General features: G+C 29.5%; 2 protein-coding genes and 1 pseudogene across 10 annotated transcripts; all 3 read left to right on the forward strand.

Annotated features, from left to right (window-relative positions):
* The first annotated feature begins 50 nt into the window (after positions 1-50).
* LOC149894294 (uncharacterized) lies at positions 51-3,449 on the forward strand. The gene is made up of 8 exons (XM_090090936.1): positions 51-338; positions 436-553; positions 752-829; positions 943-1,044; positions 1,571-1,683; positions 1,975-2,228; positions 2,675-2,834; positions 2,969-3,449. The coding sequence occupies exons 1-7, from the start codon at positions 107-109 to the stop codon at positions 2,765-2,767; spliced, it is 990 nt and encodes a 329-aa protein (XP_089947062.1). The 5' UTR covers positions 51-106; the 3' UTR covers positions 2,768-2,834; positions 2,969-3,449.
* A 94-nt stretch (positions 3,450-3,543) lies between these two features.
* Positions 3,544-10,519, forward strand: LOC149894295 (uncharacterized). Of its 9 annotated transcripts, none has more exons than XM_090090873.1 (7): positions 3,544-5,904; positions 6,219-6,434; positions 8,992-9,111; positions 9,196-9,368; positions 9,576-9,640; positions 9,951-10,042; positions 10,297-10,519. In XM_090090873.1, exons 1-7 carry the CDS (start codon positions 4,071-4,073, stop codon positions 10,467-10,469), a joined length of 2,673 nt encoding a protein of 890 aa, XP_089946999.1. In that variant the 5' UTR covers positions 3,544-4,070; the 3' UTR covers positions 10,470-10,519. The 9 variants fall into 9 exon arrangements, 6 of the variants coding, with proteins under 6 accessions (XP_089946999.1, XP_089947042.1, XP_089947006.1 ...); XM_090090916.1 differs by having other exon boundaries at positions 3,546-4,530; XM_090090880.1 differs by lacking the exon at positions 8,992-9,111 and having other exon boundaries at positions 3,548-5,904.
* A 1,193-nt stretch (positions 10,520-11,712) lies between these two features.
* On the forward strand, positions 11,713-17,320 carry LOC149894296 (uncharacterized; annotated as a pseudogene).
* The last annotated feature ends 1,428 nt before the right edge of the window (positions 17,321-18,748 follow it).

The raw sequence follows: 18,748 nt of genomic DNA on the forward strand, positions 1-18,748 counted from the left end.
AAAACTACTATTATTTCTATTTAATAAAAAATTCATAATTACTATAATTAAAAGTTTTAAAACATTTCTTATGTTATAACTTATAAAAATCTTATTTAGTTAAAATATGTTTGCAATTGTTGCTTTTGAAAACACTTGCGAAACAGACTATGTTCCGTTGAAATGGCTTGAGGGAGTGGATGCTAGTAATGTCCAGTTAATGATATCAAATCACACATCAGTTAAGTGCTATTGGCCACCATTTAAGAATCCCAATACAATTTCTAAAGCTAAAAATAACAGCCATGATGCAGAGATAAATTGGCCAATTTACATGGCAAGGGTGCTGGGATTAGCTGGTAAATTTATTTTGCATATAGTTTATTTTCTACATTTATTGTACATTTGTATATGACCTTTTTTTTTACCAGTTTTTATTTTGAAACCAATTTTTAGACAGTTTAAACAATGCTCGTCAAAAAGCCAAAATGGCAGAAGACACATCCAGTTTAGAAAATGCATTTGAGGAGATGGAAGAAAGTTCTGGAACTGTCAAGAAAAACAAAAAAAGGCGGTAGGCATTTAATGACTTTTTTGTTTATCTATAATTATGAAAACTTTTTATTTTAAATAACCACAATAATTTTACTTAAAAAATTTATTTTATTTTTTTAAAATTGTCTTTTATTGTGTTGAAGTTAATAATATTAAAAAACGCTACATTTTTTTTTTAAAAAAGTCTTTTGTTTTTGTCATTTTTATATTGATGAAGAGTAACAAAGATTAGTTACGAGAAAGAAACAGAAAATGAGGAATCTGAAAATGATCAATTGTTTAATGTAGAACCAAAGTAATTTTTTTTTACAAAATTGCTCTATATGTTATTTGTTATATGGAAATTTATTTCATATTTGTTACCTGTAGGAACTAACATTATTAAAGATTATTTTTGTATTTTAAAAGAAAGAAGTTGTTGGTAAATTCTGCTCTTCTCATTCAAAAGCCACAGCAACCCTGCAAACTCCCATCAAACAGCAAATCCAGAGTTGGCGATCAGTTGTTACAGTGAGTTTCATTATTTGTGTACACACCAGGATTTATTTATATATAATTTAATATAATGTTCTTAAAAAATGGCATAGTAATTCATTTACAAGTTGTAAAAATTTGAATTGAACTTTTCATCAATTAATTTTCATTAAAAATGTTAGGAAAAACAGCATACAGCAAGTATGGAGTCATGCGTGCTACATTGTAAATTAAACTTAAAGTATTCAATCTTCAAAATGATTACTGTATTTTTAGTAGCTTGCGTTAAAAAAAATTATCAAGTGTTTTTAGAAAAAATAAAATAGTGATATGGGGCCATCCATAAAAAATGTCATCAAAAAGGGGAGGGAGAGGGTCAATATTAAAAGGACCTCATGTCACTTGTGAGAAAAGGACGTCACTTCAAAGATTTTTTAAAATTTTTTTTGGAGGAGGGGGTCAGAAATCGACTTAAAAATGGTGGTATCCTTTATAATTGACCCCTATACTGATAACTAGAAAAAATATATGTATAATTAGCTTTTATTACCATTTTGATTAGTGATGAACATTCTAATGACTTCAACATATGGAATAGTGAACAATTTTCACCTCCTATTGCTTCAACTGCTGCAAGGGCAACATCATTGTCAATGTTAAGTTCTACTACTGCAGGTAATTCCCTATAGTAACTACTTAGTTAAATAGTATTCCAATATTAGTATTCCAATCTAATACTTGTATATCAGTATTTGTCATGTATTTATAGTTTTTTTGTTTTAAGTTGAGCAATTTCTTGAATGGGCTATATACAAAATTTTTTTTAACTTAAAAAAAAAAAAAGGTTTGCTTTTGAGTGCTACATTTTTAAACCTCAAGGTAATGGTTAAAGATTAGTAAAAGTTCTAATCTTTAACCGTGTTATTGCATGGTTTGTAGTAAGATTGTAATAATTTTTTTATTTAGGCTCCAGTTTATGTCAAACTGCTAACCTGCAATCAGTATTTAATTTAATAACAACTTTGGTTAGCAATGTCGAGGAGATTAAAAAAACTCTAAAGGTGCATACATCATTATTGCATTCTATTAAGCAAAAAATGCTAGTTAGTGAAGAATTAACATTTGATTTGCCTGAAGATATAAAGTTGCCACTGACATCTACAGCAGAAGTTGAAACATTAGAGGAAAAGTTGTGTTGTGTGGAGAAAAAAAAAATTCTTGTAAGTTTAAAATGATTTTTAAATTCAACATTCAATAATTACAAATAAAAAAACTCAAGTTTAGAAAGAATTAACTGCGTAAAATAGTTTGGGTTTAAGATTGGATGGCATGATATCATTATAAAAGCCATTAGGATGGGTTGAAATCTAATGTTGAAGTATTTATATCATATGAAACAATTCTGCTTCCTGACTGATAAAGATTTTAAACTTATTTTAGCCGCATCACTTACTACAAGATATTAAATTGTTAAATCTTGTTAAATTTTATTTAACTTGTGTCTTAAAATGTGTAAATTTAACGTTAAATCAAAATTTTGCGATTAAAGATGTTGATATGTTTGAGTGAGGGTGACTTGTTTAAAGGAAGTGTGATTAAACGTGACTTTACATGATTAAGAATGACAATTTTTTTTACATGTTTCATTACATGTTATTTCTTTTAGGCAAAACATATATCAGACATTGGAGGCGAGGATCTACGTAATTTCGTCATGAGAGCGATGCCAGTTTTACTTGATGGTCAGCTTGCTCGCTAATTTAATTTGACAGGGCAGAAGGGAAAGAAATCGTTTAAAGCACTATTGCTTTGTCAAGTTTTTTTTAGTGAGTGGTATAAGTTCATGCATTATGCAGCATGTCCCTATAGGGAGATGCTGCATATGATCACTTACTAAAAGATATTAAATTGTTAAAGATTATTTATTACTTTAATACAGTGTTGTTTTATTTGATTATAGATGCTGTGAAACTAAACCCAAATACAAATCAAATCAATAATAAAGATATTGAAACAGAATTATCAAAATGGTTTTCTAACGCAAGAGATCGGGGTCCTGACGGTCGCCGATACACAATTACGAAAACTACAATGAGGGCTCCCAGTTCAGATTGATGGACACAAAAAACAACGTCTTTAAAGAACTGTTTTTGTTTACTCTTTATTTTATAAGTTTAGAAAAAGTTCACCAAAATCGGAAGTATTTTATGTAAAAATTCCTTTTTTTATAAATTCTTTCAAATATCCAGCTGAATGGCGTAATCAATGATTTTAATATTATTTTTAATTTTTACCTACATCCAGTTGTAAATTTTACATGTTAATAATTATTAACATGTAAATCGTTTAACGTTTAAACGATAAAAAGTATAGAGTTTATAATTTTTATTGATTACGTACAGGCGAATTTAAAAATGAATTGTTTATAAATTATGTATTAAAACACGTATTGTATATAAACCGTGTGCGACAAAGTAGAGAAAAAAAAATCGGAAAACTACGGGACCTTCACGGTCAACCCTGTGAAATAACAGATAGCCTATTAGGAATCGTAAGGGCGAAAAAATTGTATGTTTAAAGGATCCCTACGGGCATCCCAGAAGGTAACCGTGTGAAATACCAGAAATGCCTACATGGGAACCATAAGGGCAAAAAAACGGTAAACATATGGGACCCTTATGGGCATCCCAGCGGGCAACCCTTATGGTTCCCAGATGGGGCCCTGGGACAACTCCCGCTGGGATCCCTTAGGGATACCCGTATGGGTCCCTTATATACGCCCGTATGGGTCCCTTATGGGACCCATACTTGTTGGTTGGCTGGGTATATTATGGTTGTTGTTGTTATTATTAATATCAATATGATTATTATTTTAGTTTTTACTTACATGTAAAGTTTTTTATATTATTTATATTATATAACAAGCTCAAGATTAGTTACTATAACTAATTTTAATAACTAATAAAAATTTTTTCAATTTGATTTAATTTGATTTTTTAGTTAATAAAAGTATTTATTTTACAAAAGTGTCAGTCATTTTTTTAAAAAGCACAACTAATATTATGATAATGGCAGCATATGTAAAAAAATGGAAAACTACAAATAAAAAAGTGCTTGGATTACTAGATTTTAATTATGATGAAACTTTTGAGATTGAAAAACATGAAAATCTAGTCTGTGCTGAATTAAATCTCTCTGACCATTCAAATAGCAGTTGCATTCTTCGTGAATCTGATGGCGGCAGTAATAATGATTCATGTACTCTTTCAGATGCTGATGAATCATATGAATCTGATTTACCTGTCTTGAGCCACATTGATAATGATGATGATACTAAATTTGATGATTCTAATTATAGCCTTTGCCAAAAACTTACTGCTTGCTCCATTCGTAACAGATGGACTAGAGCTTCTGTCAATGAGCCTCTTAATATACTTTGTGAAGAGGGGCTTGAACTTCCAAAAGATGCCAGAACACTTTTGCAAACTCCAAGGAAAGTTAATATTATACAAAAATGTGGAGGTACATATACCTATTTAGGTATTAAAAAAAGTTTAGAAACAATATTTTTGCATCACAATTTCACTGAAAGATGCATTGCATTGTGTTTTAGCATTGATGGTTTGCCATTGTATAAGTCAAGCAGTACACAGTTGTGGCCAATTTTAGCTTCTTTTGGTGACTTTGATATATTTGTTGTTGAATTGTATTGTGGAAACAAAAAACCTGATTCAATTAATGATTATTTAGAGGACTTTGTTGCAGAGTTAATTGAGTTGATGGAACATAGTTTATCAATCAATGGTAACCAATATGATGTAAAGGTTAAGTGTTTCTTGTGTGATGCCCCTGCCAGAGAGTTTTTGAAATGTATCATATCCCACACTGGTTATGACTCTTGTGAAAGATGTTGTATTCATGGAACACATGAAGGTCGTGTTGTTTTTAACAATGAGATTGATTATCCTCTAAGGGAAAACATAACATTAAAAATTTTTGGATATAATCACCATCAAACATCTATATCTCCTTTAGTTTTGATTAATTTAGATATGATCAACAATTTCCCTTTGGACTACATGCATCTTGTATGTTTAGGTGTTGTCCGTAGGTTATTGAATTATTGGAAAATAGGTCCTGGTGGTAAAATAGCTGCTCATCAATTTGAAGAAATTTCAAGCTGTCTCCTATCATTAAATGGACACATGCCAAGTGAATTTGTACGTCAGCCACGGAGTCTCAATGACTTAGATCGATGGAAGGCAACTGAATTTCGTCAATTTCTTTTGTATACCGGCCCAGTTGTTCTACGATGTATTTTATCTAAAGATTCATACAAACATTTCTTGGCATTAAGCATTGCAATAAGTATTATGTTACAGTCTGATGATAACTTTTGCATGCAGTATATTGGTTATGCAAGGAGTTTAATAACACAGTTCGTTTATAATTGCAAATATATCTATGGAAATACATTTACAGTGTACAATATTCATAATCTATTACATTTGCCTGATGATTGTTTAAACTATAATAGTTCATTAAACACAATATCATGTTTTCCTTATGAAAATTTTCTTCAGCGTGTAAAGAAAGCTGTAAAAGGTTCTTCTAATCCAGTTGCACAAATTGTAAAAAGACAATTTCAATGGGAAAGTTCATTTGGGTTTCTAACAAAAAAAAACCTCTCAACCAAGATATCTAGTGGAGGAAAAGATAATTGCTTTCTTCTTAAAAACAACAGAATTGCATTTGTTAAAGAAATCATATCAGATGATTCTTTTTTATGTGATGTAGTAAAAATTAGGCACTTGGAAGATGTGCATAATACACCAATTCAGTCTTCATATCTAAACATAGTGTTACTTCCACATCGAAGCAATTTAAAATTGAAGAGTAAGATCCTTTATAGAGCTTGTTTTATTAGGAAATGTGTATGCTTACCAGAACAACGTGGATTAGCAATATTTCCTGTTTTGCATGAAATAGAAAGAGGGTGATTTTCCTTAAATAAATCTTTACTGTGTTTTTTTTTAATTCAAGGGTGTCATTAGCAATGAATGAACTTAGCCCATTTTAAATGTTTCATTTGATTGTAAATGTCAGATAATAATATTTCTAAATTCTATGTTATGATATTTGTTTTATCATTTTCAAAGAAATAGTCTTGCTCTTTTCATTTGTTTATTTCATAAAAATATATTTTTTAGAAAACACCTTGAAAAATTTAATAAAAATGGCTTGGTGCAGAGCAGTTTGGGTGGAAGAAAATTTGGAAGAGGAAGGTGTTATACCGTCAGTCTGGGTAGATGAAGATTATACATATTGGCCGTCAGGAGGAAATGTCCTCAGAGCATACAGAGAACTGACTCCACCTGATCCATCATGGCACAAGTTTGTTAAGTTAAAAGAGAAAGTTAGAGATGGTAAATAGTATGTGTTTGTATAGTTAAATTAAAAGTTTTTTGATAGGCATCTTATGTTTGGTGTGTTAATACTTTTTAAAATTTTATTAAAAGATGAAAGAGAGTTATGCGAAAATTTTGAGTTTACCACTTCAAATGAAATTGAAAATGAGGTGCTTGAAAAAAAAAGATCCCAACAAAAAAAAGACCAAGAAAAAGAAAATGTTAATACCAAGACCTGATCTAAACTGTATGTTGTTAAAAAAAATTATATGTTTGCAAAGTTATTATATATATATATATATATATATATATATATATATATATATATATATATATATATATATATATATATACACTGCCGCTCATGGAAGTTAGGACAAAAAATATTTTTTCAAAAGAACAATATTAAAATGTAATAACGTTATAAAATTATTAACTTATATTAGTAAAATTCATGTTTATATAAAAATTAATCAAGTTAAATAAAACTTGTATAAAAAAATTCTAAATTAAGTTTATTTTAATGTAAATACATTAATATAACATAAATTGTACACGCAAGTAAAAGTCAGTAAAAAAGTAAAAAAATTTTAAATTAATAAACAGAGAACCCAGAAACATATTAAATTCACGTATGAACCTGTATTTTACATTATTGATTCAAATCTTTTAAGTTTGTCATTTAACTAGTATTTCTATTGTTTACTGAGTTTTTATATGCAGATATTTTGTGTATTTTGTGTTAGTGTTTTAAAAATATATAAAAAGGTGTAATTAAATTTATTTTTTTTAGTGTAAATTCAAAATATTGAAAAAAATATGCCTAAAGGTAAGCCAATAAGTGTAGAAAAAAGGGCAGCAATACTCACTTTGCTTCAAGAAGACTATACAGTTAGAAAAATAGCTGAAAAATTAAATCTTAGTAAATCAACAGTTAGCTATACAATTTGTCGATATCGAGAATCTGGAAGTTTGGAAGACAGAAATCGTCCAGGTCCTTCTCGCATAACAACAAAAACTGATGACTGTCGTATAAAAGTCATCAGTAAACGTAATCGAATGTTAACTGCTCCACAAATAACAGCTATTTTCAACTGTGATCGAGAAAAAAAAGTTTCTGTCAGTACAATCAAACGAAGGTTGCAAAAAGCTAATTTGCATGGTCGTGTTGCTATCCGAAAACCATATCTACGAAAAGGTAATCGACAGAAGAGATTCCATTGGGCACAGTTCCACAAAAATTGGACGATGGATGAATGGAAACAAGTACTCTGGACCGATGAGTCAAAATTTGAAGTTTTCGGAAATAAGCGAAGAGTTTACGTCAGAAGATCTGCTGAAGAAAAAATGCTAACTCAATGTCTGGTTCCAACAGTAAAACATGGTGAAGGCTCTGTGATAGTTTGGGGTTGTTTCTCTCTGGGTGGAGTGGGAGATTTGCGTAAAATCGATGGTATAATGAGAAAAGAACATTATAGAGATATCCTGGAAACAAGTGCGATCCCTTCGGGACTTCGATTAATCGGAGATAATTTTATTCTGATGCATGATAATGACCCTAAACATACTGCATTGTTATGTAGAAATTATTTAGAATCAAAAAAAGCTGAAAATGTATTACGTGTAACGACCTGGCCTCCCCAAAGCCCAGACCTCAACCCCATTGAGTTACTTTGGGATGAACTGGATAGAAAAATTAGAACTGTATGTCCAACATCAAAATCTCATTTATGGAACATTATAGGACAGGAATGGATTAATATTCAGAAAGAAACAATTAATTGAAAGAATGCCGAGAATAGTTAAAGCAGTTATTAAATCAAAGGGTGGTTTTTTTGACGAAAAGAAAATTTAATTATTATAATGGTTTTTGTAAATTTTTATTACATAAAACTGACTAATAACATATTTTATATTGAAAATGTATAAAAAATATAACTTTTATTAATATAAATCAAAAATTCTATAACGTAATTACATGCTAATATTGCTTTTTTGAAAAAATCTCCATTGTCCTAACTTCCGTGAGCGGCAGTGTATATATATATATATATATATATATATATATATATATATATATATATACATGTGAAACTTGATTGTTATTTTTGTGTCAACTTTTAAAACTAATATTTTTGTTGGATTAAATTCTGTTTTAACAACATATCCTGACATAACAAACTTCAGATGCTTATCAAATATCTTTAAGTCACATGCTGTTAAAAGGCTGTTAATGACCCCAGACAGACCCTCAAAATTATCATCAAAAAAAAACAATACTAGAAAACATGAATGTTCCTTTAAAGTCTTTATTAGCTAAAATAAGTAAGTTCATATTCTATATTTGTCATAAATTATGTTATAGTTGTCATTTAATAACCATTTGTAAACATAAACATGTTTATATTTTTAACTCTTGTTTATAAACTACAAATTTATCTGTTTTGTACTGTAATTTCTTGGTATGTTTTATGCAGCTTCTTTTTTTTTTTTTTCTTTTTTTCTTGACTATGAGAAGAATCATCTTTTATAATTTATCATAGCTATATTCACACAATTTGCTTTACTTTTTCAGTATCCCAAAAAGCACCCATGAGGAAGTTAAGTCCAACTGATGTTAGTTTAAAATCAGATAGTTCTCAAATAGAAAATTCAAAAAAGTTGAATAATGCAAAATTCCCTTTAGAAGCAGGAAGTATTTAAATATGTTAATTTTCAAAGTATATAGTCTTTATTATACTTTTAAAGTTTTTCATAACCACTTTTATTTAATTTTCAGAATTTCAATACAAAGTGCTCCATCTACTAACAGGCATTTGTGATGAAACGGAGGGCATTAAAAATATATTAAGAGCAGATAGTTCATCATTAGATTTATCACAGATTGACACGCTAGAAGAGTTCGAAAAATTTGACTCCTCTTTATCAGATAAAGAAGTAGAAAAGATTATAGTAAGAAGTAGTACTTTTCTAAAAAATAAATTAAAAGCCTTAAACAAGAAATGATGATTAAATCATGTATAATCGTGGTTTTACCTGTTGACCTATTTTCTCGGATTTGGTAACCAGCTTTGTCATTTAATTACTAGTATGACTAGTAATTACAACATTTAAGTTATGAACAAAATGTTAATTATTTGCACTGTTCATTATTTTTAGAAGCGTCAATTATCAAATGTTGGTGGTAATTCCAGTTATGCAGCTGTGAAAGCAATTCTTGTTAAGTATGTGTTTGCTTTTTCATGTCATCTGTAACACACTCTCTCCAATTTTTTTTTTCATGTTTTCACTTCTATACCTCCTAAATCTGCTAACTCTCTACATGCTGATTACCAATTATCTGCATCTTTATGCTCTACATCCCTAAAACACCCTCCCTGATTCACCCTATCAGATACACTAACTATTCCTAATCTCTAAGATCATTGCATGTTTGATGCATATTAGTAGAACGTAATTTTAAAACTGGTGTCCATAATTTTTAAACTGCTTATGATTGGATTTGGTTTTTATTTTTATCATTTATTTATTTAGATTGATGTCAAATAAACTGATGAGTTTATTTAACTTGGCTGGTACCAAAAAAGAGAGTTTTCGAAAAACAAATTTAATGAAGATAATTATAGGTATTTTTTGTTAATATATTATATTTTTTTGTTATTATATATTTTTATATAATAATATATTTTTACATTAATATAAAATATTTTTATTATTATATAAAATTTTCTTATGCTTATAATTTCTGAAGTGCTTTATACAGATTGTTCTTTCAATTTATACTACATACGCACAAAAATCATCTGAGTTATACATTAACAGATTAAAAAGAGTTTGTTGCATAAATTCAATTTTACTAATATTATAACTCATTTCTTAGGCTGTGCCCCGAATGCTTCAACAGAGAATGAAGTTCATTCGATTGTTGGAAACATTCTAAAACGTGCTCCAGATCGAAAAAATGGTGGCGGAAGAAATTGTTCTTCCGTCTTGTCTGCTAACAAGGATGATGTTAATGATTTTTGTGGAAGTGATGATTCACAGCATTCGTAGCATCAAACCATTTTTTGTAAATAGTTTTCTGTAAATAAATTTTCCTTTACTAATTTGTGTGTTGAATTCGAACTTTTCTGCTTCTATTCAAAATGAATATGGTAGTTTAATTAAATTCGTTTAATTTATATAATTAAGAAAAAATGTTTTTAGAAAAAATAATTTAGAGTTAATATTTAAACTAAAAATTAAATTAAAAAAAACGAATAAGACGTCTTTTCGGCGTTCCATCTATAACGTTTTTCCGTATTTCCAAACTGAACCAATTTTGTACGTCCGATCGGGACGTCTTTTTTACGTTTCTCAAAGGATGTCTTTAAGACGTTCCACGCAGGACGTCTTTCTGTATTTCCAAAGCAAACAAAATAAAGACGTCCCGATGGGACGTATTTAAGACGTCTTAAAGTCGTCCGTGTGCCCACTGGGTTCGAGCACGCTATGAAAAAAAGGTCACAGTTTTTGTCTTTAAAATCGGTGCCGTAAAAACCCAGATACGCACATACCTACTCAATGTGAATATATTGGTAATTCAAGTAGTAAATGACATTAAAGTCATGTAAACATTGAATTTTGCGGTAAAAAAAAAAAAAAAAAAAAAAAATCCGTTTTTTGCGGCGTTTAAACGGCAAAGTCTTAACTTTGGAGTTTTAAAGGCAAAAATTTAAGCGATTTACAACTGCAGCCATGGAATATCGTGACAATTTTGAAAGAGGAGAAGCAACAATTGCTCTTGAAAGTAAAAGAAGTGCAAAGTTCCTTTTTAATAGGTAGCCTTGCAAAACGTTTCTTTAGGAGCTTTATCAGTTTACGTTCCTCCAAAAAGTATCCCATACCAGAGCAAACGATTAGATGGCATTTTAAGAAGCAAAAAAATGTAGAAAGTCTGAAAAAACTGGTCCTGAAAGTGCATTAACTGAATTTGAAGAAGTGTTGTGAAACCGTCTTCAAGATGCAATTAGTGTGTGTGTAGGTGTTAATGAATGTAGGTGCTAATGTGTGTAGGAGTTAATGTATACAGTTAATGTATACAGTTAATGTTGATGCATGCAAACTCTCTAATATATTTAATAGAGAGCTTACGATATGAAAACTGCAACTGCAACGGAGACGATAAAGGTCTGGATCGAGACCTTTAAGTTGAATACCGCAACTTGCAGTTGCGGTATTCAAATAAAATTAGTTACGAATTTCTGCTTCAAAAAAAAAAAGAAAACATCTTGAAATTAACAAAAAAAATTTAAAAATGGCTCCTTTAAGAAATGTTAGAAATAGTTTATTACTTGCATTAGAATCAAATTTCATAGACGACGAGGAATTTTTGCTACTGTACAAATCAAATTTGTCTAAGAATTCAGATTTATTGTTTCGGAGTTATAAGCAACTTGGTTTAGAAATCATGTCTGATGATGAATGCAAAAGTGAACTTAGATTTCTACGTAGTGATATATATCGCTTACTCAATGTACTTCAACTAGCTCAAGAGTTTGTATGTTATAACGGGTTAAATGTTACTCCGGTTGAAGCACTGTGTATTTTTTTAAAACGGTTTTCATACCCATGTAGACTACTCGATATGATACCTCGTTTTGGACGACCTGTCCCGCAACTAAGCATAATTTCAAATCAAGTTATGAACTTTCTCTATGAACGTTGGATTCATTTATTTACAACACTTAATCAAAGCTAGCTTTCTCCAAATAATCTAGAAATATTTGCCGATGTTGTGCATTGCAAAGGAACTCCTCTCTCAAACTGCTGGGGATTCATAGATAGGACTGTTAGACCAATAACTAAACCAGGAAAAAAACCAAAGAGTACTTTACAATGGACATAAAAAAATACACAGTCTAAAATTTCAATCTGTAGTTGCTCCAAATGGCCTTATAGCACGGTCGTTTACGTAAAGCGAAACAGCGCTATGTTATTATGCGCATGCTCTAGAAATAGAAATCGAAAGCGATGTAAACATGAAAAAAATTTATGATTTATCAATAGTGGCAATCTTTACGTTTTCTCAAATAATTTTACAAATAGAAATCTTCTTAAAAAAATGTAAATTGGGATAGTTCCTATAATAAGCAAAGTATACACATGTCTTAAAAAAACGTTGAAATTTAATTGCGCGCGAATATTAAGAACTGAAAAAGCAGCGTTGTTTATAAATTCGTATTCTCTAAATAGTTGCTGAAACCTGGTCTGAAGATGAAAATGTGGTTGAAAATACTCCTTTCACCTTTTACAAAGAAGAGAATGGAAAGTTTGAAACAAATCTAGCACCTTAGGGTTATGTAAAAGACCTATTAACACACAACTTGATCCACTACAAAGGTCTAAAGTTACCTAAGCAAAAAGTAAAATCTTTAGAAAAAAAATTAGTTTAGCAAATGTAGCATATGTCAATTTGCAAATGACATATGCTATACTCTTACATTAAAGCAAGTTTTAACACTGCTAGTGTAGCTTACAGCATCAAAATAAGATTTATGTAATATGTACATCTTTGAAAGTTGCCACGTTATTTATATTTTTGTTTTTATGCAGCTGTAATGGTCTTTTACATCATAAGTTCATTCCTGAAAAAAGATATTTAAGTTAAAATTGTAGGAGATTGTGTTGGAGGAAGTTTTAAGCTACCAAATTATAAATACTTTAAATCTAAATAGTAAAAAAAATACTATCATATTCAACATTTTTTAAGGCAAAGGACTACAGAGTCAACATCAAAGTAGTCATGACATGATATCAAGAACAAATAGAAGACCTGCAAAGAATGAAGTATAAGTAAGAGAAACACGTAACATATATATATATATATATATAAACGTGTTTCACGTATATATATATATATATACATGTATATATATATACATATGTTTATATATATATTTATATACATAAATATATATGTATATATATATATATATATGTATATATATACATATGTTTATATATATATATACATAAATATATATATATATATGTATATATATAATATATGTATAAATATATATGTATATATATACATAAATATATATGTATATATATATGTATATATATATATATAAACATATGTATATATATATATATATACATATATATATATATATATATATTTAGTGGTCTTACAGATTTCAAAAAATACATATATGAAGTTTTTATATATCTAGGGATATCAACATTACAATATTTAGTTGATTTGAGTTTCTTTGTGCACTTTATTGTATTTCAGGAACTTAAGATGAGTTATTATAAAAGAAATTCAACATTAAAAGGTGAATTTAATTTGAATAACTTATAGTATTTTTTTGACATGAAACTTAGTAAAGAAGAAAGAACAAAAATAGAATGTTGCACTCTTGAAAGTCTTTAAACCAATTAACAAAGATTTATGTAAAATGAGGATCTCAAGAAAGATGCAAAAAGTTTCAATAAAGTCATAACAGAACCAATTTTGAAGGTAACTCTAGATTAGTTAAAATCATTTCTCTCATTTAACTCAATTTTAACTACTGATAATTGACTTCCTGTACAATGTCACTAAAAGTTGATTTAGTTTTTTAAAATCATAACTCATACACGTACATTTATATCTAGGTTTCTATACCAACTCTACACATAGTTATTTGGATTTGTCTTAAGTATTTTAACATGTTTGTAGAAGAAGTCCATGACATTGGATATTTTAATGGTATTAGAAGAAGTATTAAAAAATAATAGCAGCGTCTGTTCTGAAAAATATCATGAATTTATATTAAAGCAAAAACAACTGTCAGACCTTCAAAGTTCTATTTTTAATCTTGATGAACAAATACAGCTGGTGAATGTTGCAATGGAAATGGCTAACTAAATAATCCTGATAATGTGGAAAATATTAAGTCAACTTACTTCCCTCAACTTGATTTTCTAAAGAAAAGTAAAAAGGAAATGGTAAGCATTTTTTTAAAATGTGGCATTGACAACATGATAATGTTAAGTTCTGTTTTTTATAGAATTATTGTTCTGCTTTAAAGTGGTACTGGCCTATAAAAACTAAAACTGTTAAACCTATGATTTTCAGTGTAACATTTGATTAAATACATGTACAATGAAAAAACTTTCAGTGTAAATAAATAAAAAACTGTTAATGTGCCCATAAACATGCAGAGTCAGCAATTAATATGCAATTTTAACTGCATTTTTAGACAATAATTTCTTCTCAACTAGTCATAGTTTGAGTTTAAACTTTTGCAAAAAGGTTAGCATGTTGATAAAGGGATTTGATCAGAATCATCATCAAAGCATTTATAGATGCAAAATGGTGGCATTTTCAATAATGATTTTTAGTTTTGTTGTAAAATCTGTGCTGTCAATATCATTATCTCAAGAACAGCAAACTGTAAAATCCTTATTTTGGTCAAACCCCTCGAAAGTGAGCTGATAACCAGTGTGCAAATATTTTAGGTATAATCTCCAAAAAGTTAAAAAGATATCCTTGTTCAAAGTTAATAAAAAAAAGAAAGCAAGAAAACAAAATAAAATCTCTCTGAAACATTCAAAACACATGTGAGTTATCATTACAAAAACATTTTCGTATGACTGACAATTTTTTGCTCATTTTTTTTACTAAGAAACAGATAAACAATACACATTTTTGAAATCTAAAATAATTATATTATTCAAATTTATAAAGTAAAAAAATGGTTAAGATGGTACTTGTCTATAAAAATTTTGATACTTTTTAGGCTAGTACCACCTTAACAATTTTACATGTTTTATCTGGATTATTTCTGACCAATGTTTCCTCCTGTTTAACTAATCTTAATTTAAAAGCAATTATAACACTTTTATAGACAAAATAATGTAATACTCTGGAGCTTGAATCTACGCTGAAGAAAGGTGAGGGACCATGCACACAACAGATTAAAGCTATATTGCAAAAACTGAAAATTGAGCGACAAGCATACCATGGAAAAAGTTTTATTGGCAATCATGTGCATAAAATGCTTCAGGTTCCATTTCTTTTATGAATTAGTTTATTCCAAATCTGAAACATTATTGTTAATAACAATAATAACAAGTAATATAAAATCATGCTATATATCTTTTAAAGAGACTATGCTAAAGTATAAACAAGCTTTGAAATAGAATTACATAACTTTATGCTAAAGTTATGTAATTCTATTTCAAAGCTTGTTTATGATGAAGGGTTCTCTGGGAAAAGTCTGTACAAGATAGCAGCCGAAATCATTACAAAACATCATCATCTTCAACTACACTTTCATAAATTTTCTGCATGCTATACCATATTCTACTCAAAAAATACGACGACAACAGAAATATTAAATGAACTTAATAAGTTTTATTTGATTTTTTTCTTTTTCTTTCTGTTTGTAATGAGTTTCTCAAAGCGCTTTAGAAATTTATTGTGTTTATTGTTATTGAGGTTGAAGAGTATGCTGAAACTACAACAATGCCTAACAAGATATATTTATTAACAAGATACATTAGCAAGATATATTTGATGACTTATGATGATTTAACTTGCAAAGCTGGGATTAAAAGTACAACATGATTGATGTTGCTATCATATTTTCTTTAGAAAAAAATATTGTTGAACTGATGCATTTTTATCGCACAACTTGGTCTAAGGCTTTAGTACCTCGAAAGTTACACATGCTGGAAGATCACGCTATTCCATTTTTGAAAAAACGGGGCGCTGGCTTTGGATTGTATGGCGAAAAAGGTGAAGAATCAACTTATCTTGAGTTCAAAAATTTAAAGCGTATTTATCAAACTATCCCTTGCCCAACAAAGCGGTTAAAAAGCATCCAAGAATTTTACCTTCAGAAAACTAATCCTAAAAGTAGGGTGTTAATTCCAGAATCATGAAAAAGAAAGAAAAAACTAAAATTTTTATAGTTAAAAACACTTTTGGCAACAGCATTTTACATTTCTTAATAATATATATTTCCTTTTTTCTATTATTTGTCTCTAGTAAAGGCAAACAAAATGTAGCTGTAATGGTCAATAAGGTAATGCAGAAAAGTGCCTTTTTTGTCCATTAAAAAAATTGAATTCTAAGAATAGGCATAAGAAATAAATAGAAGAAGGTCTCCTCAAACTTTTTCAAGAAATATGGTTAGATTTCCACGATTAAAAACCTAGAACGTAGGGTCCAAAAAATGTAAACAATTTACGTATAATTAACCAGCCATCTTTCTCAACAACAAATGTTAACGAACGTTTAGATGTTCCTTCCCTTGTTTTAAGTGTTTTAGTACACAACAAGGTTATCGTTAAACTAATTTAAATTAAAACAGCAACAAAAACCTTATTTATATTGGAGAATATGCAATTACTTGGTTTCCAGAGGAAAATTATTTTCGTTGCTAAGGGCCGTAACCATTTTGAAAGCGTTGATGTTTCCGTAAAATTTGCGCATGCGTACAATAACAAAGCGCTACCAAACGACCGTGATAGCTAACTTATTTGGACCAGTTGAGGGAAAGAAACACGATGACGGAATGTTAGTTGACTCTAACTTATTAAATCTATTAGGACAGCATTCATTTGATACTATAAGAAATCCCTTATGTATTTATGGTGATCCCGCATTTCCTCTTAGAGTGCATTTACAAACAGGCTTTAAAGGTACAAAGTTATCTCCAAAACAGAAAATTTGGATCAAGAGAATGAGTAAAGTCAGAGTGTCAGTTGAATGGTTATTTGGAGACGTTTTGAACTACTTTAAATTTTTAGACTTTAAAAAAAACTTAAAAATCGGCCTAAACGCTGTGGGGAAAATGTATATCTTTTGTGCCTTACTAAACAATGCTCGAAGTCGTTTATATGGTTCGCAGACATCTAATTAATGCAATAATTAGTTGTCTGCGAACATGATTTTACAAAAAACTAATATTGACATTGGGCTAGAACGAAGAATTTCGGGCTAGAACTTATTCACTTGGCAGAAACTTATTCCAACTAAAAATGCCAGTTCTTAAAAAACGAATAATGACACTAGGCTAGGCTAGATCTAACAGAACAAGGCTAGAAAAACCTTCAGCGGAAACTTAATCCATTCAAAAATCTCAATTATAAAACGAATATTTACACGGGGCAAGAACTAAAAGCTTTAGGCTGGAAAAACGTTAGGCAAGAACTAAGTCCGATTGGAAACGTCAATATTAAAACGAATATTGACACTGGGTTAGAACTAGGAAAATCAGGCTAGAATTACACTGAGCGCGAACTTAATACGATTGAAAATACCAATATTAAAAGGAATATTGACACTAGGCAAGAACTAAGAGAAAAAGGCTAGAAATACCTTTAGGAGAAACTTCAGGATCAGAAACTTCAATTTTAATGGGAAATAAAGGTCTTAAGGGATAACATTTATGACTCTGAAGTATAAGGTAATATTGTGTGAGGAAGGGCTGTATAACGATCTTGTGCATGTGCGACATTTGAAACAGAAACTTTTTTGTCTGCGTAATTCTTTAACTTCTTACATTTAACTTCTTACATCTACGTGAGTCTTTAGTTTACTCTGGACATCTGTCCAAAAACATTTTTAATACTCCCAATCTTAGGGCTTATGCTATTTCTTCCCAGAGGCATTCACTGCTCAGTCTTGACCAAGCAACGTAAAAACATTTCGAAATAAGATAAAATATAGTTAAGAACAAAACTTAGACTAAGAATAAAAATTCTCGTTTCGGTTTTTAATATTTTGAGTCAGTTTTGTTGATATGAAAGTGAGAAATTATAATATTAATTATATAAGTTTACATAATATTAAGTATTATCTATACAAATAGCAAATACTGAAATTTTCTCGAAATTTCAGTATTTGCTATTTGTATAGATAACACTTAATATTATGATAATTATCAATATATTATAGCTTGCATATTTTCTAAAATGTAAAGGAATGCAAAATGAAATACAAAAGTATAATAAATTTACTTTCGTATGTTAATGAAATTAAAATATGTTATTATTGAAAATATACTCGAATATTGTAATATTAGTTAGATATTTTTGAGGTGATTTATTGTGTTTTTTGATGCTTCAGCCACCGGTGGTCGCCGTAGCGCCAACGGTAAAATATTACAGTTGGCGCCTCGTGGGCCACACTGCCGGTCAATTAGAAATCAGAGACACCGTGTCGGCCATGTTAAATAGTAATTTAATACAAGACGCATGGCCGACGGGCAGAATGACAAGCTAAAGTCAGACATGTCCTGTCGGCCGACGCGGCCCAATTGGAATACCTTGGTGTCGGCCACCGGTAG

Source organism: Hydra viridissima, unplaced genomic scaffold (assembly GCF_058129835.1).
Source record: "Hydra viridissima isolate aposymbiotic clone 2 unplaced genomic scaffold, HvirCarnegie_v1 scaffold_1, whole genome shotgun sequence".
NCBI lineage: Eukaryota > Metazoa > Cnidaria > Hydrozoa > Anthoathecata > Hydridae > Hydra > Hydra viridissima.

Coding starts and splice junctions, on each gene's coding strand:
- LOC149894295 (XM_090090873.1), top strand. CDS start 4,071: ATGATAATGGCAGCATATGTAAAAAAATGGAAAACTACAAATAAAAAA. Junction 9,112..9,195: donor ATTCCCTTTAGAAGCAGGAA/GTATTTAAATAT, acceptor TTTAATTTTCAG/AATTTCAATACAAAGTGCTC. Junction 10,043..10,296: donor TTTAATGAAGATAATTATAG/GTATTTTTTGTT, acceptor CTCATTTCTTAG/GCTGTGCCCCGAATGCTTCA.
- LOC149894294 (XM_090090936.1), top strand. CDS start 107: ATGTTTGCAATTGTTGCTTTTGAAAACACTTGCGAAACAGACTATGTT. Junction 554..751: donor AAGAAAAACAAAAAAAGGCG/GTAGGCATTTAA, acceptor ATATTGATGAAG/AGTAACAAAGATTAGTTACG. Junction 830..942: donor TTGTTTAATGTAGAACCAAA/GTAATTTTTTTT, acceptor GTATTTTAAAAG/AAAGAAGTTGTTGGTAAATT.